The 25,152-nt window shown below is 38.5% G+C and overlaps 1 protein-coding gene across 3 annotated transcripts in view; it reads right to left on the bottom strand.

The window, feature by feature from the left end:
• Positions 1-25,152, bottom strand: part of phkb (phosphorylase kinase, beta) — a 121,861-nt gene that overhangs the window by 58,830 nt on the left and 37,879 nt on the right. For all 3 annotated transcript variants that reach the window (XM_015038582.1, XM_015038581.1, XM_015038583.1), the window contains 8 exons: positions 24,781-24,896; positions 20,227-20,290; positions 15,594-15,689; positions 11,083-11,280; positions 5,065-5,122; positions 3,837-3,914; positions 1,267-1,425; positions 986-1,080 (listed from right to left, as the gene is read on the bottom strand). In XM_015038582.1, the coding sequence (XP_014894068.1) occupies positions 986-1,080; positions 1,267-1,425; positions 3,837-3,914; positions 5,065-5,122; positions 11,083-11,280; positions 15,594-15,689; positions 20,227-20,290; positions 24,781-24,896 (864 nt within the window). The remainder of the gene's footprint in view (positions 1-985; positions 1,081-1,266; positions 1,426-3,836; positions 3,915-5,064; positions 5,123-11,082; positions 11,281-15,593; positions 15,690-20,226; positions 20,291-24,780; positions 24,897-25,152) is intronic.

The following is a 25,152-nucleotide window of genomic DNA, read 5'->3' as shown; positions in this document are numbered from 1 at the left end:
CAAACTGGGAAAAATAAAGTCTGCCTCACAGGATGCTGACCACACTACGGAGGCTTCAAACATATCTTTTGTTGTCAAATTGGATTTTGTGGGTGGGATGAAGAACAGTCCAAAACAGCAGAGAATATGATTTATGGAGACACGAGAGCACAAGCAGAGCTTAGACCCTGAGCTGAGAAAGGGACGAACAAGATGAGAGCACACAGAACAAGTGTTGGAGTTCTCAAAGAAAAGGATGATACAGCCACTCAGAACCTTGTAGAGTCTTTGGTAATCTGTCCGTTTAAGCTAAGTTGCTATCTTCCTGTAGAGTCGGTTTGATTGGAAACCAACAGTGCAATTTTTGCTACATTTTCAGCTGCTGCGGTTTGCTTTCACGCTGCACTGTCAAAAGAACCAAACCCTTTGAAAAGCCTGTTGACCTCCTCGCCTGTGGTGGCGCTGTAACCAAGAACGGATACGTCCGAAGGAGACACTGAGGGCGACTTCCTTCTTCACGAAATGTAAAGATAAACATAGTGGTGTCAGATTTTAGCAGTTGTAGGATTTCTCTTTTGTCTTTGACATTTCTCCCAGTAGTGCTTAAACTCGTGTGTCTGTTTTGGTTGTGTTTACCCAGGATCCCCTGCAGCGCAGTCCGGCTACCTGCTAGTTTTATTTGTCTCTGATGCAATAACTCATTTTCATTGATGAGTTATTGTTCCACGTTCACAGTTTCATGCTTTGGCTTAATAAAAAGATAATTTTACTGGAACAGTTTCAGTGTTTATGATTGTGTGGGGTGACTCACTTATGAAGCAGAACTAGAGTAATTATTTGAGATTGATCATTAGTAATTTTCCCTTATTTCTCCAAGGATAAACATGTAGAAGAGGAGCTCAGAGGTAATAATAGGTAAGATATCAGGCTAATTCCTATTGATTTATAACAAAAATGAATCTCAGATTTCTGTATTGTTAGACGTCACAGTTGTGTGGAAGCTTACCTGATTGGAGTATCTCATGCTGACGTTGCGCTGGTCTTGCCGTGGGACGTATCGCTGGATGGGGTCGATGTCTTTAGGGCTGATCAGCTCATCCACTGGAAAGTTAAGAAACACACATGTACAGAAACCAAAAGATTATGAACGCCATTGAAAGATTTACAGAAAGGAAAAACATAAACAGACACTACTGATCAATAACTGTTCTTAGCATTCAACTGGAGTGTAATGACAGATTTAAGGAATCTTAAACTATTGTTATGTTAACAATTTAAGAAACGCACCCAGCAGCTTAGCAATGTTGTACATGGCCTGACCCCAGAGGAACATCTTGCCATCACGACCAGAGTTGCTAGGGAAACGCTTCTGGCTTCCATGTTTGTTCTGCTCCGCCTCCACAAAGTCAGCCGGTACGTAGTAGTACTTAGGGATCACAGCGTGGCCTGTCAATGAAAACAAATAATAATGAAGCAGTGTTTACATGGACCACATCCTCTCTGGATCTGTGTGTGAGTAAAACGAGTCTAAATCAACGCAGAGAATGAAGCAACAACTCCAGCTTAAAAGAGTCATTTATAAACCAGTTGTGTACTTTAGACAAACAGCTTCATGCCTTAGTTGGTATAGATACAAACATGAAGGTTAAGAAGGTTCTGCATTCATAATAACAGTAATCTTTTTAATTAGAAACATTTTAGTGAGGAAAAATGTGGAATTGGACAGCATCACTATCCACAATGACTCTTTATATTCATTAGAGTAACATTTATTTTCCCTTTGGGATAAATAAAGTATTTTTCAGCTGAATTGAATGATTTTTTGTGCTGAACTCTAAGCTGAATCATGTATGTACCTGTTTCTTTTTAATTGCTGAATCGACCTCTCTGTCTCTGTAACGACGGGTTTTCATGCGTCGTGTTTGATACCAGTGAGACTCAACATGTTTCAGAGCAGCTTCAACTCTTAGCTTAGGCCGTTTCCAGGTGACTAAATGATCTTTAAGGTGGACAAAGATCATTCTTCATATTTTACAGCATTCAGTTTGTGCACTGATTAAAAAAAAAAGTTTCAAACATGGCCGACACTGTTTTGCAAAAGTATTAACACCCCCTTTTTCACTTTTTGTCTCTTTACAACACATTTCCATATTTTTTTTTTTTTTTGCACTTGATCAACACAAAGTGTAAACAGAAGGATATGATAGATGATTTTCTTCATTAAAAGTGTATGTTAGTTGCAGTTGCATTAAGCCCCTTTTACTCTGCTCCTCTCTAGATAAAACCCATTAAAAGGTGCCTATTTAATCTGAGCTTATCTCCTGATTTTCTATAAAGATTTCAGAATTTAGAGAAAAATCACAGAATTATGAAGGACAAGGAACACAACACACAAGTCAGGGAGAATGTGGAGTTCAGGTTTGAAGCAGCGATGGGTTCTAACACACTATGCTTAGCTTTAAACATCTCACAGAGGACTGCTTATGGTACACAAATGGAAAACACAAATTCAAAGTACAGCCAGCAGTACAGCCAAATGGTTAAGATCAAAGCATATTAAAGTGTTAGAATAGCTCAGTTCAGATCTAAATCCAATTCAGCATTTGTGGCTCAAGCTGAACATGTTTATTGGCAGGAATGTGACTGAGCTGGTTTCTAAGGAGGAACGGCTGAATGTTTCAGCATGTAGATGTGTAAAGCTCACTTTAAAACACCCTCAGCTGCTAGAGCTGTGAAATGTGCTTCCACCAAGTACTGAATCAGGGAGGCTGGAAGTAAATGTAAAGCATACTTTTAAACCTTTTATTTATAAAACAAATGTGCAAACAAGTTTATTAGGCTTCATCCTTTCGCTACTATACACACAGTATGGCTCTGATATATACAAAAAAATAGTTAAAGGGGAATGAATGATTTTGTATTTTGCTGTCGTTTCTGGAGCTGAAGATAAACAAAAATATGTTCGGCAACAATTTTAAGAAAATAAAGGAAACACAGACATCCCGACATGAAACACAATCTGTCCTCCTAAACGTGAACAACAAACCAGGAAGAACATTAAAATGTAAGGGTGTAGATCTGACATGATGTCCTGCCTCCTGTGTGATCGCCCCCCCACCATGCCACTCCAGATTATCTTCAGAGTGTGATGCCAGCTGAGAATCTCCTGCTGTAAGTCAGTTCTGACCTGATTCTCAAAATATTCACCAGTGTGAAACGGTTTTCATGTCTGTTAGGTCAGAAACTGTGACTGAACAAACAGCGCATCACTACAATAACTTACAGCAGAAACTCTGTTTGTGTTTGTCATCTCTGATGCAATATATTTTTACTGTTTCATGCTACAAGAGGAGCCATACTCACAGCGGAGGGCGGCATGTTTACGCTTTAGCAAATCAGTTAAAGTCAATGAATTCATCTGACAGCAGCAATCACATTCGAGGGTTTTTTTTTTTTCCACTCTCTCATTAACATTAATGGTGAAACAAAAGAAAAACCTTTTTCATTCACCTCCAAAGCTCAGACAATTAACTTTAGGAGTCGATGGTAATTTATACAGGACAAGTACAAAGACTCTATGGAGGCAACTAATGTCTCACACCATCATCCTGTCTGCACTCTAATTATTCCCAGTCTATTCTGAATGGACCAGAAGAAACGCCAAGCTGCTGACTTTCCTATTATGTAACCGTCTCCCCTCAACATAATGGCTGCAGTAAAGGTGAAAAGATGTACGTTTATGTAACATTTTTCTCAAGTTAAAAATGACAGGATTTAACATGAAAAACAAAAGAAACAGGCAGAAATCAACAATAAGCCGTTGCTGGATGTGTACAAGCGTTTATGTGAAAACTCACCCTCGAACGACTGGAAGATGATGGGCTCCAGAAGGTCCTGGTACTCCTTCACCTGTGCCTTATTCCCTCTGAACACACCTTAAAGAGACAGGGACACATTTCGGACTGGATGGTGAGGGTACATGTCTGGGCTGTGCTCTCCGTCTCTCTGCCTGTAGCTGACGGTAATCCCAGAGCTGAGTGTTTGTACGACTGTTTGTGACTGAATTAGTCCTCACAACATGAATAATAAGTTTATGCACACTCGCACTGTGTCAGTGTCATTGTATTGAGAAGACAAACACCCAGTTTCAATAATGTGGATTTTTTTTTTTTTTTTAAGAATTAGGACAAAACAGGAAGTTTTTAACTTACACTGAGATGTTGAATGGTTTTGTGCAGATATGTGAATCTGTTGAGTTTCTGAGTTAAACTCTTGCTCCAGCCATGGACTACAATGGATTTGACTAGACCATAAAGAAGCAAACCTCTGTATTCGAACTACAACAGCTTTGTAGAGCAGCGGTGTCCACACATTTTGCCACATGGGCTGCAAAAGCTTGATTTTTAACCCTTTAACCATCACCTTGAAAACACTAATATGTTACATGTAAGTGTAACATGTAAATGTCTGCCTTATGAGAGTTGAGGGGTTTTTAATAAATAAAAAAAAACTAATTTGTCTTTTTATTTTTGTTTGTTTTTGTATTTATATGGTCAGCAACAAACTAAACAAGGAATATTATGAAAGAAACAAATTGGTCTAGTGTTTGTAGAAAATTGATTTGTAATTCCTGCAAGATTTGAAATATATTCACTTAACTTCTATTATTTATTTATTTTTTTTTTACAAATTTGTTGAAATTATTTACAGTCTGAGATGGATAATCAATGAAAAAAAAAAAAAAGAAAAAAAAATCCCCTCTACACTGGGGTTAGTTAGTACTCCCAGTGCTGACTAACCACAACCAATCACACCCACAGACTTTGGACACCCCTGGTGTAGAGCCTTAATGCAACATGAATGCAGAGTGTGTATGACTCTGTTTTGGAAAAAAAAAAAAAAAGTCTTTATTACCTCTTTTGTCATGTTAAGCATATGTTTTAAGAATCAATTCTAGTTTGTTTTTCAAATGTCTCAAAATAAACTGAAATGTAATTTTCTTTCAAAACCACTACAAGAAGGTTTTTCTCTCTCGTCCCATTGAGGCATCATAGCAGCAGCGGAGGCGAAGAGAGCGAAGCTTACCGTCAATCATCATGTAGATGAAAAACATGGGAAACTCGCATTCGATTCCATCAAAGAGCTGCAGAAACACACAGAGAGAAGGAATTAGATTGCTTTCTTGTTTTACAAAGCATCCAGCGTGAACTGAAAGCAGTAAAACTCCTTAATATGAAACGGCAGGGAGCAAAGAAACACAGAAAACATATCATTCTTTAATGCTCTCCAAGATTTGTTTTTCTTTGTATTATTGTCATTTTAGGCAGCTTTGTCGATGGAAAAGTGAAGATTTAATTCACCACTTCAAAATCAGCAATAAACCTACATTATTTACGTCATTATACACGTGTTGCTATCCCTGAGTTTGATTGCATCCTCAGTGTGACAGTATGAAGAGAATATAGAAGGCTGAGAATAAAGAAAACTACATGCAGCAGTCTGATGATGGACAATGAATCGGGGATACAGGTCAACAATAGCCCACATTTCAAAGTCAATAAAAGACCTCAAAACAAAAGTAGTAAACACAAAAACAATTTCACACCCTACGTGGAGCTATAAATAAAAGGCTTGATAAATGGCCAATCGCATACTTTTAATTGAGGCTTTTGATTTAATTAAACTCGGACACTTCAGGGGCAACCCCAGTACTGATTTGCTGCCTCTATACTGGAACGAGCCTCTATAGCATAAACCACGACTGGACCACTAGTCTACAAACCTTACTCCAACCAGGCATTCTGCTGCAGGCCCAATACAGCTGTCACAGTTATAACATCACACACATTTCTTGAAAATCCATACTGCAGATAATCATGATAGCACAAGCATTCCAACACCTGGATAAAAACATGTCAAACTGATAGAACTAGGGGGCTGATATCTGGTGTTAATATTTCTGTTGTGGCCAGTAATCAATATTTACTGATAATATATCAGAAATGTATTCACACCCCTCTACATTCATCCGGGCTGCCCTTCTGAATGATCATTTTTATGTGGCGGATTTTGGAGGAGCAAAGAACTCGAATATGACAAAACAGTTTATTTTTCAATGTGCACAATGTGGTAAAAACACTAGGAAAACCTCACATTGGTTAGATCTGACTGATACACATAGCCTTTAGTATAGTTCTGCAATCAGTGCAAAAAAATAAAAAATAGGCCATAATTTTTAATAGGTGGCTAAGAAAATTGTGAAGGTCAAGGGCACAGCTGATAATACCACTGAGTTAACCAACAACAAATACAGGAGTAGATATGGACAGTTATTGTATTATTTGTCATTGTCAGGAAAAAAAAAATTGGGTTGTGAAAATTAACTCCTTAACCTTGTGTTAATTCACAGATTTTTAACAGCGTTAATATTTTTTGACGCAACATTAACACACAGGCTTCTGTACTTTTTGCACGCCAGCTGCCCTGTAGTTTGAACGTAATTCCCTTTTTCTGTTTCAGCCGTTTCTCTATGGAGCTAATCTCCTGGTCTTTAAAAAAGTGCAGCACCGTTATAGCGCTGTGGAGCTCACAGCGCAGGAACAACACCAACGTTATTTTACTGTCGTTGACAAAACAACGCAGTAAAGCATCGTTTTACATGTAGCTATTCATGACTGAAGCAGAACTAAAAAGCTACAAACAATCAAATACCCAAAACAGTCAAAGTAATGGATGTGACTTTTCTCCCACTTTGGATTCCAATAAGCCAAGAAATAAGATGTTCGATCGAATGCAAGTCAAACGTCCAGGAAATCCTAACATAACAGAAAAAAGAAATAAATCAATTAAGTTTATTTGTACGGCACAATTCAGCAACAAGGCAGTTCAAAGTGCTTTACGTCATGAAAACATAAAAACAGAATTAAATCAACTATTGTGAAAACCAGCAACAGGCATCACATTTTGTCAAGTGCCACTGTTAAAATCACCAACAAACATCAAGTATGTTGGTCAATGGTCCATTGTTCATAGTTCAAAGGAAACTTTAAGCACTTGGGTTTTTAGTCTTGATTTAAATGAACTCAGTGTTTCGGTTGTTTTGCAGTTTTCTGAAAGTTTGTTCCAGATTTGATATGCAGAGAATCTGAATGCAGCTTTTCCATGTTTGGTTTATATCAAAAAACAAAATCCCCCCAAAAAAAGAAAAAAAGAAAAAAAAAGATTCATGACACCTAAAATTGCATTAAATAAAACAAATGTCCAACTGTAATAAGATCAAAACAATAATCACAGTGGTGGTTATTTAGTTAGTACAGACTGCAGACAGGTGTGTTCACACGCACATTTCTTGTAACCGTCATTTGTTCTGATTATCTCTGCACGCCTGTCTCTCTCAATCCTCTCCACACCGATGGAAGATAACAGAGATTAGATCTTAATGCAGAAACAAACGCCTAATGGAGCCGACACACACCGACGCCGTCACCACCACTCCATGGATGCCTCTGTCTGAGCGTGCTTCTTTAAACGCTCTATGTCTTCATGCTGCCATTATGCAGATCTGCTGCACCTCAAACTGCTTTAGCAGCGACAGAGGGAGGGAAAATGAGGGGAAAATGATAGACAGGAGAATGCATAACGCGCAGAAGCAGGGGAGGCTGGTTGGCGGCGGTGGGGGCAAGGCAGCCGCTCAATGAGGCCCGTGCTTTTTCACCCTTTCAGGCTGTAAACACGCAGCGTTCCCTTGTGTTTTGTGCTTGAGCAGCCTGACTGATTGGTAAAACTGTCTGTCACCGAGGCAGCTGCTGCTCTCAGCGAGCAGACAGGAAGCGCGGGCGTCTGCCCCCGCCGTGAATTCTCTCTGAACGCCAACAACAACAGCTTCAATCGATGTCCTCTGCAGGGACACCTGGTCTACCTGCGACCCCTCGCCCTCCAGACTCAGCTCATGCTGGTCTTCACTCCCACAACCCGCTATACCATGTCACCATCTTCTCGCTATAGGCGCCTACAGGGTCAGGAAATCTAATCCATAGCAACCTCTCCGCCTCCTAGAAGGACAGCTAGTTGAGTATTAGTACTAAGAAAAATATAAAGTTTCTGACCCAAATCAACCCGTGTACATATAAAAGTATATACTCTACAACTGTAGATGAAGAGGAAACAGCAGATTGTGAGTGTGCATATGGAACATTTTGTGTGTTTTCTCATCTGAATGAAGGTGTGAAGGAGCCTGAAGAACTGTTGGATAATTCGGAGCCTCAGAGTCTTTTTATCCTATTAGCTGCAGGATTAAATGCAGCTAATTGCAAAGTGGTTCAGAGTCGGTGCCTCATGAGTGCCCACTTCGGCAAATCAAGGGAGCGCCTTCATCGTCTGTGACCTTTTTTTTTTTGTTGTTAATTACTGTGCGGTTGTGTTGTGGTTCGGCTTTAGCTTGCAGTCAAGAGCGACCAGAAAACGTGAAGTCTTCTCTCAGAGCTCCCAACGGTTTCAGAAACTTATGTTTACACACGGTTAGTTTGTTAGCTAAGGCTCAAAGGAGACTTGTGCTGTGAATTCAGATGTTCAAATTTGGCTGACAGTGAAAAACAATTTGAAAAGATTTGTTTGGCACGTATTGCCATTTATAGTTTATAACATAAAACAACAACAATTCCTAAATGTTCTTTCTGTAAACACCTTCTGATCTCCTGACTGGCCGATGTAGTGAGCTTGAAGAACAACCCTCATCTCAGCTCATCAGTTCAGTGACAGAAACTCTGCGGCTGAAGCCGGGTTTTGTTTTGCATTGGATCACGCCGTCTCTTAATGACGACGTTAACGACGACTCAAAATTTACGTGTCGCATTTGCAAAAGGAAAAGAAACTCACTGGTGCATAAACATGAGCAGATGATCGCTGAGAAGAAGTCAAAGTAAGATGTTTGGGAAATAAGGAAGGAGTTTGTCAAAGAGGCATGAAGGCCACCAAAACAAAAAAAAAAACAACATTTTTTCTCAAACAGAATATTTTTACTAAACTAAACGTTAAGGTCGCACAGATGTTTTTGCATTGGTTTTGAATATCTCTGAAGGCCTCAGTTTAATCGATTATCACTAAAACCACTACTAAAACTTTAACTAGGCCCTGTTTGATGGATGATTTGCTTTTAGAGGAAGTCTGCAGGACGACCTCTAAGTTCAAACTGTCACAGGACAGGTTCAAAGGTCACCGTTTTGGTTAAAGCTTACAAACTAAAGCATGTGACCCATTCCATTAATGACACATCCTGGTTTATGATGATTGAATGTAAATTTTAGACATTTTATGGGTTTTTTTTTTCAGACTCATAAGCTAATTTCTGAGTTTGAGTCATTTTTCCATTCTCTTACCATTTTCAGATGATGGATTGATTAGTTTGAGATACTCAAAGATGGAATAACAGAACTTTGCATTAAAACTTCCTGTCCTGACCTTTCTTTTGCACTTTACAGTGATGTGCTACTTTGTGTTGGGATGTCTCATAAAATTCCAATTCAGATAAAATTCTTCAATATATTTTTTTATGTGATTGTATTTATGTAATTTATTTGACTTTCTGCCTATTTCTATATGTATCTCACTATTTATGCTGCTTCTCTGGTTAGAGACCAAATTTCCATTTTCTGTACCTATACATATGCAACAACAGTGAAGATGAATCCGATCTAATCTAATGTCGGGATGTCTCACAAAAATCCCAGGAATCACAAGTTTGTAATGTAACGATGAATACAAAAGTTCAATCGAGACAAGAGGCATTTTGTTCTGATTATTAGAAGAATTTTTCAATCATTGAAAACTGAAATGGATCCATTCTGCCTGGTGTTCTTAGTGACCGACTCTTTTAGCCTCAGTTTTTCATAGCAATTGATTCATCCTGTGCTGTAACGGAGCTAGCTGGGTGTGTTTGGTGTTTCTGTTTCTTGCAGGTTTCCACCAGGGGGCGTGGCTGAGCCGGATGCTCCTGCACACCTGCTCCTAATCAGCCCACCAGCAGGAGCTTCAGAGCAGCTGGCTGCCGGTTTCTGATTCGACGCCTCCGTGTCAACCCGTGTGGTGCCTCTAACCCTCTGAGTAATTCCTCGTTGTTAACTCAACTCTGCGCTGACCTCGTTCCTCGTGCCTGTTCCTACGGTTACCGCCCGAGTTCCCTCCTGGATCTGATCCTCCAGGATTTACTCAACCTGTCCGCCCTTGAATCCTCTGCTGTCAACTCCTCACTTCTCTCTGGATTCAAACAATCCTATTCAACCAGTAAGATTGTTTCCTGAATCTCACCATGAGACATTCATCCTACTTCTCCGCTCCCGGAGTTAAACCCCCCTGGACCAGAAAGGACCAGAAATCTACGCAGCTTCTTGTATTTTTATAAACCTGCCAAACTTTAGAACAGTTTCCTGAGAGTTCTGGTATGTGGGTCAGAAGTTTACCATAAAACATGACATCAGCATGACAGGGACTGTCTTTTTATCTCATGTCTATGTAAAATCCACACCTGTTAAGTAGAGGTGTAGCTAAACATTGATATATACAAATTAAATGATTCATGATATGATTCAAAATGTTAATTTATATCATCAAGTTTAGGATGTCTTATTTTGAAATTTTGAACTTTTATTTCAATGTCTGTAGGAACTTGGGGAGAAAATTATTTTAAATGTTTTTGTGAGTTGAAATAGATGTAATTGACTGTGTTAGATAGGCGTAATGTATCGCAGATTTGTGAATTATATTGAATCAAAATCAGATTGGCATACTTTGTGATATTGGCAAACATTGTACCATCATTTAAACAAATCAATATATTTGTTTAAATATATTTCGCATATATTTAAACAATATATTTAAATATAAATATACATTTAAATATATTTAAACAAATATATTCACTTAAATAGTGAGGCCAATCATTGGCTGTGAAACGGAGCAGCTGCAGGCAGCTGTAGTACCATGACAACCCAATGGTGGGAGGAGCCAAAAGGACAACAACAACAACAACAACTGCGTATGACCAGTCCAGAACTCTTTGAACAACCTTTTATCATAAATAGGAATCCCACCTGGAGTCCTAACACTCACCTTCATCTCAGCAGGTTTGTAGTAGCGGCGGTTCTTGTCTTCATTCGCCGTGCGGTAGCCGTCGCGCAGAAAACGCTTGAAGCCATATTTGCCTCGTAGCTTCCGGACGATCTTGTCGAGCGTTTGGCTGTAGAGAGCGTCATCATCGACCGCAAAGGCTGGGTAGCTGATGGTTGGCAGCAAGGCGGCGTCGGTGTTCTGTCAGACGAAACACAGCAAATCACTGACAGAGTCTCAACTTAACACAGCATCAGAAGCAGGGATGCGACTGATTATTATAGTTATCAATTATTCCATCTATTATTTTCACAATTAATTAGATTCTGCAGCTTTTTATGTAACCTCTTGAGCTTATTTTTTATAACAGATTCAAAATGTAAATAATGTAAGTCCATTCCTTTTTCAAATAAGAAAAAAAAAATATGTAAAACAAATAACATTCCTTTAGTGTATGCTTGATCATTTGCAGCAAAGGATCCATCAGCAGCTAAAAATAATACTTATAACATCAAAATGTAAAAAGCTTAGTCTCAACATCAACACATCACAGAGCTGATCTGTTGATTATTGTTGGATTATCAGATCATTAACTGGATAGGAAAAGGTGCTTAATTGGAGATATTTCTTTCTTTTCTTTTCTTTATATTTTTTTTTTTACAAAATTTGAACCAGGTCAAACTAAACTATGCCACTTGATTAAAAAATATATATTAATAATAGTTATTAAAAAATTCAAATAATATTTGGCTTTTGGTCTGAATATGTCGTCGTTTCAGCAACTGGTCATTTATAAGTCAATATGCTTCAGTTAATGATTAATCTATTACTAATTTAGTTGACGATTATTTCAATACTTGATTCATTACAATTAATCTGACTAAATGTTTCAGCTCTCGTTATAAGTCAGCACTAATAAAGGCTAAAAATATTTCTGTTTAATTTTCTTCCAAATGGACGAACCGCATCTGACTGAACTGTAACAGAATCACTCATTAGGAATAAACAACGTCATTTGACTTAAGAGGCCACTATGACTACACGATGTATTGAGCAGGAATAAAAAAACGAAAAGCCATCATTCACATAGAGCAACCAGGAATATTTTCACTTCCTCAATCAGGCGCGGGTTTCCAAAAATAAAGCTCCTGCGTTTTCTTAATGAATAGACTCGGCTGCCTGGGCAATAAGTTTCCTCAGAGCTGCGATGAGTTCATTCAACAAGCTGCTAACCGAGTGCGTCTCTCTCCAGGTCTGCTTGATGCTTCTTTGTATTGGATTCGCTCTCAATTTGCGCTGATCTTTGCAGGAACAAAGGCTGGGGCAGAGGCATTTAGCCCCGGCCCTTTTATCTGACATCTCATTACAACTCCAGTGTGAATATTGACAAGGTAAACCGCTTGGCTACAGTTGCTCCACAAAGAGCAGAGCAGAACCTCGTACGGGCGACCGAATATTGAAATTGGATCTTTTGACGCACAACAAGCAGCACCGATATGGTATTAGTATCTTTATCTTGACATAATCCTGCACTGTTGCAACCCCTCCACTGCTTCCTCCCCCTTAATGTCAGCCTAACATGACTGAAACGGCTCTCTGATCCTCTAATTACACTCATTTGATTCTTCAAATACTGACGGTTGGCTTTTCTGCCCGACACATTCAGCACACACACTCTCTCACACTCAAATACATACAGATGTGATCACTGAAGTGTCTGCAAGAGGCGGCAAGAAAAAAAGGAAATAATTTTGCCCCTACTTTCTTTTCCTGATTCCGTTTCATTTCCTCCCCCCCACATTTGCCGTGAGGCCACCTCTCACTTTCGCCAAATCTTTCTGAATGCCGAACAATCAGCAGCACAGGTGGCATAATGATCGACTACAAGGGAGAAACGCAGCTTTAAATTGAAATTTAGAATCGACACGGGGGTGTGGGTTTATCTGATGTGTGCGATTAACCTTTGACGTGTGTGTGTGTGTGTGTGTGTGTGTGTGTGTGGCAGGCTATAGTTTGGGAGAGAATAAGAACAAACGTCCTGGTAGGCAAAAATGGCCTTAAAATGAGCGAATGTAGGCATGGCTTTTCACAGAGAATCACTCCATAATGTTGCTAAAAGTGTTACATGAAAGTAGAGTTGGGGTGTATTGTATCATTTATCATTTATCGTGACAATAATTGTTTTTATTTATTGTTTCCACGACAAATTCCAATTGATGATGCTTAAACCTCCAAAACTGTCCGTACTGTCAGGAGTGTTAGCTTGACTATTTTCTCAAGAAAAATGATCAATGAGAGTATCTATACTTAATACATTTGAAAATATGATTAGATGTAGTTAATATATGCAGTTTAGTGATACAAATAACACATAATCTGACTGGTGTCCTACAAAATGAGTTGACAAATTGGTATGTTTTTCCAAGTAGAAGAATTAAAATTGAATGTCCCTTTTATCGCATTCACAACAGCATCCCAGAATATTGCGATAAAACTTTAAGTTTAAATTCGCCCCACCACTGGAGTCATTCTGTTTTACCCTGACAAGACTGACACAGCAGCAGATGTGGTGTAAAGATGTATATTTATATAAATAAATTATCTTTAATATTAATGGAAAAGATATTCAGCAATGCACCAAAAAAAATCTGTTTGGTGTAACTTTTTTTCTGCTTTAGTGAACCGACTTTTCCTGATTTTTTCCCCTTGCAAACACACACTGATGTTTTTCTGTTTCCACCACCTGCAGAAAGAGGGAAAAGAAGGTCGAGTTAAATCCTAAAAGAACCCTCCTGTAGTCAGCACTCAGTCTTCCTGCTGCTGATGCTAAATTAATTATCATTCAGCAGGATGTTTTTGGAGTCGTCAGCACAGAGACTACTTTGTCTGTTTAACTCGCTACCAGCTAGTCGCAAGAAAAGAGTCAGCCTGCCTGTGGTCTGCGTAGCTGTTATAATATTAATAATAAGGCGAGTTGCCTGAAGCAGCTCGTGATTGTTTGCATTTTGTCAAAAGCATGAGAAGAAGTGGTGAAACTTGTTTGTTAATTGGAGCTGGTTGGAAACGACAGGATGAGGGATGATCTGGAGGAAGAAAGCAGGCAGCTGGATTTGTTCATGCAAATATAAAGCAATTAATGGACATTTTTGTCAACAGTTAAAACATTACCCTCTACATAGTGGTGGTGTTTCACAGATAAATATACACTCCTTTACTAAAGGGCAGGGTTTATGCAAAATGTACTTTTTTTTTTTTTTTTTTGCTTTATCTCATGTCACATTGTTTCCGTATCAAAAACATAGCTGGAGTTTTGCTTTAATTTATTCATATATGTTTGAGAAACCCTTTAATCTCCAGTGGCAGACATTAGGTTACAGCTTAACACCATCATACAAAGCGCTGCATATTTCTCTGAAGCCTGAAGCTTCAGCCCCCAGTCGACGTCCCACCTCACAGGGAACCCCTCTCCACTCAGCTCCTTCAGACTAGTGGCAGCAGCAATTAGCAAACACCTGGAGGAAGTGCGCCGTCTGCTGAGCTCTTCATACAAACAACAATGCTCCTAAAAATGGCTGAAAGCAGCATTATGGAAAAGCACTGTTGTGATGAAGGGGGAGTGTCCCGAAGGGTAGGAGGTTCTTAAAGAGACAGAGGCCCAATTTCAAGGCTTTGATGCAAACTTAAATTTCTTTTGCTATGACTCCAATAATTAAGAAGAAACAAAAACCTGACTTTTTGAATATTTTCAAATATTTTTTACTAAACTGTGATGATGCTAACTGAGGGCTATATGTTGTGATTATTGTGAACAGATTTATCAGATTGTTGCATTCCTATTTGCATTACATTATGTTCTATTGTTGTGGTGAAGGAGATGAACAACAATCAGACATTCAAATCTTCACAATAAAATTTGCGGTGCACTACTATGAAAAATTGGGCCGATGTCGATATCTGATGTCTATATTGCTTTTATGTCCAATAACCAATATTTACTGATATTGTATATATATTAAATTTATGTTTATGATGTTTTGACACCTTAAGAACATTGGTGTAGGGTTAAACTTCCCACAATCCTGTGCTGCATCACCACTGCAGTCACATGAAAAAAAACAAAACAAACATGACAACTAGTTGAAAATAAACATTGGTTATTATTATCAGAGCCAGTTTAACTCATCAGACACGATCCAAATATCTTAAATATCTACAAACATGGACCGATACTGACAGTAATGCTGATTTATCAGTACACATTCTAAATATTGTGATTTTCTTGTTAATTGGTGAAAAACAAAATATTTCTAAAGATCCCAAGAGAGAATGATGAAGATCTAGAATTTTCTCCATAGAACCTGAGAGAAGAGCTGATGCGGAAAACAAAACTGATGGGAGATATAATCCATCAAACTGTGTGACATAAGTGAAGGTCTGAGTGATTGTCAGCTCCTCTGCTGGGGTCGGTGTTCTCGGCTGTGATTGGACACAGAGGGCTTTGTGGACTGACTCACATGTGAGCGAGACTCTCTGGGCAGCAGGGAGGACAGGGTCTGTCGGTTCCTGTTGTGGGCGTCCAGATCCACAAATATCACAGACCACGAGCAGCCCTGCAGCGGGGGCAAGAAAAAACAAACAAACAAGAAAAACAGCACAGTTACGTAGGAACTGTTCATGCTTCACAGGTAAAGTGGCAGCTAATAGTGTTCCAGTCTGAATGTGCACACCCACAAACATTCACACTTGGCAAGTCATCCATCATTTATCTGAGAAAAGAAAGAAAAATAAATAAATAAAACCACTTGGCTTTAAAGCCCTCAACTTCTCACCTCATGCCTCCACACATCAAAAACATGCCGTTTTCCCTGCAAAGTCGGGCGGATATTTCTGGCTTGCATACTTGTTTGAAGTTGAACGTGGGAGTGTTTGAACAGCGCAGGACCGATAGTTATTTTATCACTTCAAAAATCCTCGCAGGGAGATGAAGTGCAACAACCACAACGTCGGCTGTTCATCCACTACACTTAAATATCTTTAGGAAACGGAGGAGGAGGAGAGGAGAAGAGGGGAGTAAAGCTGTTCAGGTTGTTTTTTTTTTTTTAAGTGATCAAACCTTTGCGGCTCCAGTCCGCTTCATCAGCTGTGCTCACATAAAAGCAACCGAGTCACCGCTGAAACCTGCTAAGCAGTTTTTAATGCAAGTCTTATGCATAATGTATGAATATTGCTAGAATCTGGTTTTCTTCCCCCAAACAGGTCTGGGCTTTTAGTCAAATCAGCAATCTTTCCTTTAGCAATCTGCAGAGTGCCGAGCGCAGCTGGACAGAAACGGAGGCAGCTGAGCGACATGCCAGTGAAAAATAAAATCGGCTTAAAGTAGAAGAGAATTACTGTATATACATCTGTAGAAGTATCAATGAACACATTCAGACCTAAAAAGGCAGGTTAATATATATGACTGGGACTAGACAAGCAGTGGAGATGTGAACCAGCATGCACTTCCGTCAATTGTGTCTCTTTTTCATGAATGTTTAGTGTTATACAAGGTTCTAATGTTATATTTTTTAAGAAATCAATCTAGTCAGTTTTGTGAAACTAACTTCCATTTTTTTTCTTGTTTTTATTTTTATGTGACTGAAGTCTGTGAAATATAAAAAAGCTATTTAAGCAGAATCTCACTGGAAACTAAGGAAAGAAAAACAAAAAGCTAGTGAATTAAAGAAAAGACACATGAGGGCTGCATTAGATTGTCTGCACAAATATAAACTGCTTGTTTTCAGAGTAACAATATGTCAGATTGTTATATGAGAAAAAACCTCAATCGGTGTACGTCTGCAGGATAAACATGTGGTTGATAAACACTGCATTCAAAAAGCTTTTGTTCATATTTATATGCCAATAAGAAAACAACATGTGTTTTTGTTGCTATGCCAGCTTAATTTCAATCCAAAAAGTTTTTACTTGGAGTCTTTTGTTTTAGTAACATTCAGAGCGAAGGCTGTGGCATTTAAAAAAAACGTGAAGGATTTAAAAATCTCATTTCCACTAAAATACAGAGACCACAATGAGGTTGAACACTTCTGATCACAGAGCAAAATGAACAGAATCCCTCATCTGTAAAATACATTAAATTTTGACAGTTTTCCCCCAACATGGCTGTAAAATCAGGAAAAGTATAAAGTCTAATACTAATGATTAAACTGCCTCCTCTTTATTGATTAATCAAAACTGGTTGGAATTGAAAAAACTTGGTTTATTGCATCAAATACGATAAAAGAGCCCGTTGGTTGGGGCGCTCAGCAGTCATTCATAAAGCCACCCGTCATGTTTTTGAGTTAAAAAATGTTTAAGGTTGACAGGAAATATGAAAATATCACTTGATAATTATGTGTTATTGGAAGACTAGAAAATTAATATCTGAATACCAAGTAGAAAGTCTTAAAAATGCAAACATTTAAAAAAAAAAACAACCTTGAAAAATAAGCAATGCTGAGCCTGGTGGCCCGCCAGGCTTATAATACACTGAGGGAAACCCTGCAGAGCTTCTAATTAAACAGATAAATGCTTTTAATTGTCACTAATATAAACTATTATAATTTGGATCAGTTTTTCTAATTCTTGGAAAAAATTGTTTATCAAAGAAAACCGTGCTTTATATTTTTGTGACAGAAAATGTGATGTAATGTCAATATAAAAACGGTAAAAAGCCACACAGAAAATGGAAGTAAACAGAAATTTAATAAGAAATATTCACTATTTGAAAGATCTTAATGGATAAACTAACATAAAACATGCTGGCGCTGCCGATATGGAAGAAAAATAATAATAAGGGGTGTTTACATGGATTCAAGGAGCCGTAAATGTGCCTTCAAAGCTGATGATATTAGTTTTATCTGTCCAGTTCAGTTTGTCTGGAGCAGAAAAGCTGCATCCCTGCAACTGGTCAGAGGAGGGGTGGTCAGCGGAGGAAAACTATAAACTCCCTGGACCTGTAAGCAGAGTGTCCATTGAGCCGGCATAAAGGCTAAATGTGATACACAAGCATACGGTCTGGAGTCGGCGATAAGTGCAATAGCAGTGTGGTTTGTAATAAATGTTCCGCTTTGAGGCGCTGGGGGAGTTTGGTTTGGTTTTGGACGGCTGAGAGTCAGCTGGGAAATCAAGATTGATAAGAGTCATTAATAAGAAAGACGAAAGCTGGTGCACAAGCATTCCCACATAGGAGTAGCAGACTTGATGAAACACACACTCACACTCGCACACACACATCTACAGATGCTCTGCGCAGCATGGATCATAAAGCTGACACGTCAGTAAATCCATTCAACAAGCTCAGCTTGAAAACAGAACCCATTTTGAGTAGAAAGTTGCTGATAAGACTTTGCCTGCTTTCTGGTTTCTTGTAAGGTGCAACCTGCCAATTCCAGGCAGTTTAAATCTTTTTTTTTTCCTCTTTATTTTAAAGAATGTAACTCCAACCAAAAGATGGAGCAGATAGGAGCAGAACTCTGGACACATGGAGTTAAGTCCAACATTACCAACAGTTCTGCACTAAAGCAAACGTCTGACATTTAAAGGATTTTAAAAACACAAAACACAGTTCAGTAAAGTATGCACTGTCTGTTGAAAGCAATAAATGATGTGACTTCTTGATTTTGATACATTTAATCAATTTTATATAGTATTCACGGTAAAACTTTATTTGAAGGGGTGAGCATAAGACTGGCATGACACCATCATGAACATGAAGGAGTCTTTATGAATGTTTATGACTGTTGTCATGAAGTGTCATTCAGTAAATAATGACACTTTTAATGTAAAGTTGTACTAAAAGTTGCATCTAAAGTCTATTAAAAATGCCAACTTTACGTTATTTGGTAAATAGCAGCATTTTAAATGTAAAGTTGTTCTAAAACTTCCATTAAAAGTGTCAACTTTGCATTAAAAGTGCCTATTCATGTTCATGTTCATGACAGATGTTATGAACATGAAGGAGTCAGTCTTATGCAGAGCCCTTCAAATAAAGTGTTACCGTCCTGATTGATTAATTAATTTATTTTATTTCAAACAATTAAAAATAGTCAAATGCAAAACAAGAAAACAAAACTGTGTCCAAAAACCAATAGATAGCGGTAGAAAACGTATTCTTACTACCTCTTTTTAATAATGTATAACAATAGTGTACAACTGCAAATATGTATCCTTTACTTATTTGACACAATTCAGTTTACATTAACTGCTAGTAAAACACGTCATAGCTCAGCTCCACACCTCCATCCCACCTGTTTATAACAGAGTCTGGACATTAGGTTATATAGTTTATGTTGTAAAGTTTATTTTATTTTATCTGGCCCCAAATTCACAGAGGATTCATGGAACTCATCATTTCCACCTGAAAAATCTATACACTTGGTATTCTATCAGTTTTTTTCCAATTACACTTTTTAGTACATTCCACATACCTTTGTTATCTTTTTTATAAAATTTTCGTACACTAATAATCCTTCTCATGATATTAGTTCAACAATTTTTGTATTTTCTGTATCTCCGTTTTGCTTCTATCATTCAGTAGATTGTTCTTTTTCTGACAGGCATTTAGCAGTCATTGACCTGTCAGTCATTGATCAGAGCCAATCAAGGCGAAATTGACCGATTCTGTTTTCTGGCTGACGGATCGGTCCAAAACCCTTTTCTTTTTCACAGCAGTTTGAAAAGGAGAAAACAAACAAACAGTGGTCTGCAGTGAAACCTGCAGCGACGCATAATGATCTTAGGAACTCTCTAAACTTCTGAGGGATTTAATGGCCAGATAAGCTAATCCTGGGTCCCATCCAATTGTTGACAAGAACGAGAGGAAAAAAAAAAATATCTTTACTTCTAATCTATTGACAGGTTTAATGAATGACTGTTTTTCTGTCTTACAAAGCAAGAAAAAAAATATGTGCACTAATGGATTTAGCGAAAGAGCAGTCGGGGGAGCCAAACCGGGATCAACTGCGGCCATCGATCACAGTGTGTGCAAACATAAAGTATCTGCTGAAACAAACCCGGGTGTTCAGACAGAGCTCCGTCTTGAGTTCAGAAGTAGTGCATTTAACTTTTATTCAGTCAGAAAAAAAACATGTGCCTGGGGTGAAGTTCAAATACCTGATTTCCAAACAGGTTGAATCCATTGATGGCCTCCAGAGCAGCTTTAGCGAGACCTACAGAGCTGGAATGAGAAGAAACACCGACTATTAGCCACATTATAACCGCACTGAAGGTTATTAGCTGAAACAATAACCTTCGTATTACAGTATTTAATACTGTAATATCTTTTCTGTCAGAATTATCCCAACTGCTTTCATAAAACCTTGCCCAATTCCAATCGTGATCTTACTGATCTGGCAGGACTTAATAAAGCTGAAGGCTCTTGAGATTGTAGTCTGGTGTAAATAAAGCCTCTCTTCAGAAAAAAAAACAAAAAAAAAAAAACAGAAAATCATAAATAGAGAATATAGGAGTGGATTTCACAGTGACTGACCACTGTGATTGCAATGCAGATAAAAAGCAAATCCATTTCACTGCTGCGTCTCCATTTCTACCCAGTGGAGATTGGAGCCCAGAAAGAAAATTAGACGGGAGATCTGGAGGAAAAGTGAAGACGACTGCTGATGTCGCTGCAGACGCTTCACCCAAGCAGTGGAAGTTAAACATTACAGGTGAGTTAAATGCAAAGTCACAACTTTCTTTAAGCAAAGAAAGTTTAAAAATCCTCTTCAAATTGTTTTTCCAGGATCATTTAAAGTGACCATCATTGCTGTGTAAACCATCGAAGGGTGTTTTCACACCTGATAGCCCGGTAGACATGGTTTGACTGGGAATCAAAATTGCATTTTCACTGCACTGTGTCAAACAAATGAAATACCTTAGAGCAACCTGTTCACTCCATCGTCTGTGGCGGCGCTGTAACAACAACCGTTGAAGGAAGCAACGCAAAAACCTCTGAAGAAGACACTGAGCACGTCTTCCCCCTTCACAAAATGTGAATAAAACTGAAGTGGTGTCAGATTTTAGCGGTTGTAGGATTTATCTTCCAAGTGACAGATTCACGTTTGTTTTGGTTGCATTCTGGGTGAATGCAAAAGGGGAAATCTGCTGCGTTGGTGCGGTGTCCAGTCCGTTCGGCATTCAGAAATGAATTCAACTGCGCCAGAGTTCCCATCAACCGAACCGAAACCTTGGTGTTCAGGTGGACCATAATCCGTGTTTTTGATCCGCACCAGAGTTCGATTACACGCTCACACCTTCCAAAACAAACCAGACTTTCTACACCAACAAACTAGAGTTGATTTAACACCACAATGGAAAAATATCTCCTCCTGCACAGATTACCTCCACATTGTTTTACTACAACAAAACAAAATCTCAAGTCCTTTTGAATTCTGCTTCCAGCAAACCGAAACGCTGACACAAGCTCTACTCAAAGTTTGTTAAAAAACAAAACAAAACATTATTTTAGTTGCAAATGCTTCATTTTGAGCAGGGCAAGCCACCAACCTTAACAGCAAGAACTTTCTTGGCTAATTACAAGTTACTGGAAGCTTTACCAGGGAACAGAACGTTCCGAAAGCTGCAGCTTTCAGAACGTAAGATAAGAGCCGAGCCATGATGTTCGCAGAGCAACACAAATATAATCGGCTCAAAAATGGGGAAATGCTTCACCTTCAAGGAAATGAAGCCAGTCACAACGTCTTCAAACACCTCAAAAAACATTTCTCATATCATAGAAATGCTTTACCTGTTTGCAGTGTGAAAACACAGATGAAAGCAGGATCAAGGTTTATTAGAAAAATGACAAGAAATTGAAAAGTGCCTTTAGGAACAGTTTACATGTGCATAACAAAGCCAAGAAAAGCTCTACTGATACTGCTTTGGTCTGTCAGTAAAGCAGCAGTTGGAACAATGAACAACTACAAAGTGTACACTAGAGGAGCAAATTTACACTCTATAATCATTTTCATACTTTCAAACTTGAAATATAAATTCTTAATACATTACAGAATAAATTTAAATACAAATACTAAAGCTAGAGGTCAAACTTGTTATCTATTCTTACATATTGAAGAATATGCAATGTCGCTCTAAAGGTGAGGAAATGAAGGGAATCTCGACATTCCCATTCTGAATAGAGCTTGTGCATTGGGATCAATGGTGTGGGATTTACAGTGTTCTGTTGGGTTTCGGTGGGATATGTTAATGTCCTTGTTGATTATTAATACTTAATGATCAACTGACCAGCTATAAATTTTATATTAATTATCTTAGTGTTGTATACACGGCACTGTGAGAGCCAAGAGTGGCAGCCCAGCTTATCTGCTAATCATATTGTGAATGCTACACTTTCATATTGGTACAAAGGCAATGCCCTGACAGTTATTTTCCTGTGGCTCTGAAGGAACAGGCAGATGCTGAACAGTGTGCATCAGATTACATCTGACTCATTAAACCAGAAACAATGCTGGTGGGATTAGACATGCTCCTTTCAGTCAAATTTATCTTTAATCTTAAATCTATTTAATAGATCAGACGTGACGATAAAACGTTCTCCAGAGGCAAAAGTTAGTCATTTGCTATGTACAAATAAATCCTCTCCACAACGCAAACAGGCTTTTCAGTTCATTTCTATTTAACCCACAAGCAGAGAGAAAAGGACTTCTCCGTTACGCAGATCTAGTTTACATAAAACTGCTTTAAAACAAGTCAGCCTCATTGTTTACAATTTACGCACAGCATCCGAATTGCTATTACACAACTACATGTAGAAACTCGCTCGCTAATTGTGAAAATCAAAAGCGTAGCAGCAAGAAGCACAAGACACATTGAATTAGTTATCTCCCCCACAGGATATCTTGGCAAGCTGCTGCCAATAGTGTTGGATTGTCAGAGGGAAAGAAGAAGAAAGAACATGCTTCCAGGAGATAAGCCATGGCAGAAATTGAGGATCTTTATCAAGACGCTGATAGAGGAGAGGGAGGCCAGTTCGACCTTGGATGATAAGTTAGTTAGAAGCAGGTAACAAAAGCTCCCTGCAGTGGGTCAGAACAGAGGAGCTGCTGCTCGGACATGAGGGCTTAACGACCAGCGTTCGGATTGTTGAACTCTTCCTGTGCAGTTTTTCTGGATGGAGATTACTTGCCTTATTTCTGACTGTTGCTTTGTTGCCCATTACAACAAATAGTCAGTGAGATAAAGTGAGATAAAGATCTGCGTTAGGGTTTCTCGTATTCTTAAAGCTACAGTAGGTCACTTTTATAAAAATATTTTTTTTTTTTTCACGCATTTGTTGAAGCTGTCACTTTGTCGTGATGGTATGGTATGAGACAGTCTATGAAAATTAATAAATAAAATAAATATATAAATACATAAAGGTCCTCTGTTTTCTCCAGTGCTAAATAAAAACATCCAGTCAGAGCCAGGAGGCGCGTCTTATTGCTGTCAATGACTCTCTCTGTGGCGTTGTCTTAATCCTCCTCTCCGCTTCCTACGCTGCAGCTAGCACCGCCTGTCATAAATGCTAATGCTAGGTAGGAGGATAAACAGTTTTCCTGTAATGGTAAGTTGTTTTTCCACCATTAGCACATTTACATGAGGATGATTGACAGCGCTAAGCCCCTCCTCTCTGTATTTATTATTGTGCATTAACATCAACCTTCCAATAGGAAATTAGCTGCCTGGCTATCATCTCATGTATTTACATGTAAATGTTCATGAATACATTTATCAAAAATGTCTCATTTAAAAAAAAAAAAGGTTGCAAAGTGGATTAGAAGGAAAAGGACACTCATTTCATGTGGCATCTTCACAGCCAGTTCCAGTGTAAAACCTGGGATGCCATTTCTACAAATGCTGGGAAACTTGATGGCAGCAGAGATAGACTGCATGATATCTGCATGAGGGATGGAGAACAGTTATAAAACACTTCAAAAGTCATTTCAGATTCAGCTCCATTCTGACTGAGGAGATCATGTTGAGAAGCAGCAGCTTTTATTTCTGAATCAGGCTGCGGTGCATGAAGAGAGCTGGATCAAACACAGATGAAGAGGGGCAGGACTAAAGTTCAGGAATAGCTTACAATACTTATGTTTAGTTTGGTACTTAAAAAAATAATTATACATGTATCATTTTTTTGTAATAAAACTTAAGTTTTGATTTTAATTTTGATTTGAAATGCATTTACATCAAATGACTCAAAATAAAAGTATAATCAGGATTTTTCAGATTTATTTGAGTAAACATGGGGTAATAACAGAGATACTGATACCAATGTGGTATTGATATTATTGATATTTTGGCTTGATCTGCCCACCTCTACTTTTTGGACATTCAGACTTCCGTAGATTGAGGCCTGAAGACTGATACCTAAATACACAGAGCCAACACAGATTCACGCTGTATCCATTTAGTTTTCATCCCTTTGTGTTTACTATGTCTACTATTATTTGTAATGATTATTTTATTGTAATTAATTCCAAACACAGAAATGTGTTTTCAAATAATAGTTTGATTGGCACGATAAGGAAACTTATAACAAACCTTTGGTTTAGAAAACAGAAATTCGTCCTTGATGTTTTAATATGTTATAGGATTTATTTTATATGTTTGTTTGTTTGTTTTTATTGCAGAACATCTTCATGAGCCTTTTGTTCTGGACTGACTGACCTGGAATGCAGCTCTGTGCTGCCGTTATTGTATTTGCTGCCTCGCTCCCACATGCCGTAGTCGGGCACCCTGTAGGCTCTCTCCACACAGAACACCAGATTCTGGATGAAGGAAACCTGAGCGGCAAAAACAGAAACATCAAAACATCAAAAACAGAAAAGCATGGTACACAGGGAGCAAACACAACACACAATCACACACACACACACACACACACACACACACACACACACACACACACACTGAGTGAGCCGGAGCTGGTGGTCGTAAACATATTCCCAAATGAAAAAAAAAAAAAAAAAAAAAAAAATCGCCGCCCATTTTTTTTGCCGCCCCCCCACATTGATACAAAAAAAGGCCACAGGACACCAA

Source organism: Poecilia latipinna, unplaced genomic scaffold (genome assembly GCF_001443285.1).
Source record: "Poecilia latipinna isolate Pla-1442-1.1 unplaced genomic scaffold, P_latipinna-1.0 Scaffold446, whole genome shotgun sequence".
Classification (NCBI taxonomy): domain Eukaryota; kingdom Metazoa; phylum Chordata; class Actinopteri; order Cyprinodontiformes; family Poeciliidae; genus Poecilia; species Poecilia latipinna.
Note: the sequence above shows the minus strand (reverse complement) of the source record. Positions and strands in the feature narration are given on the sequence as shown.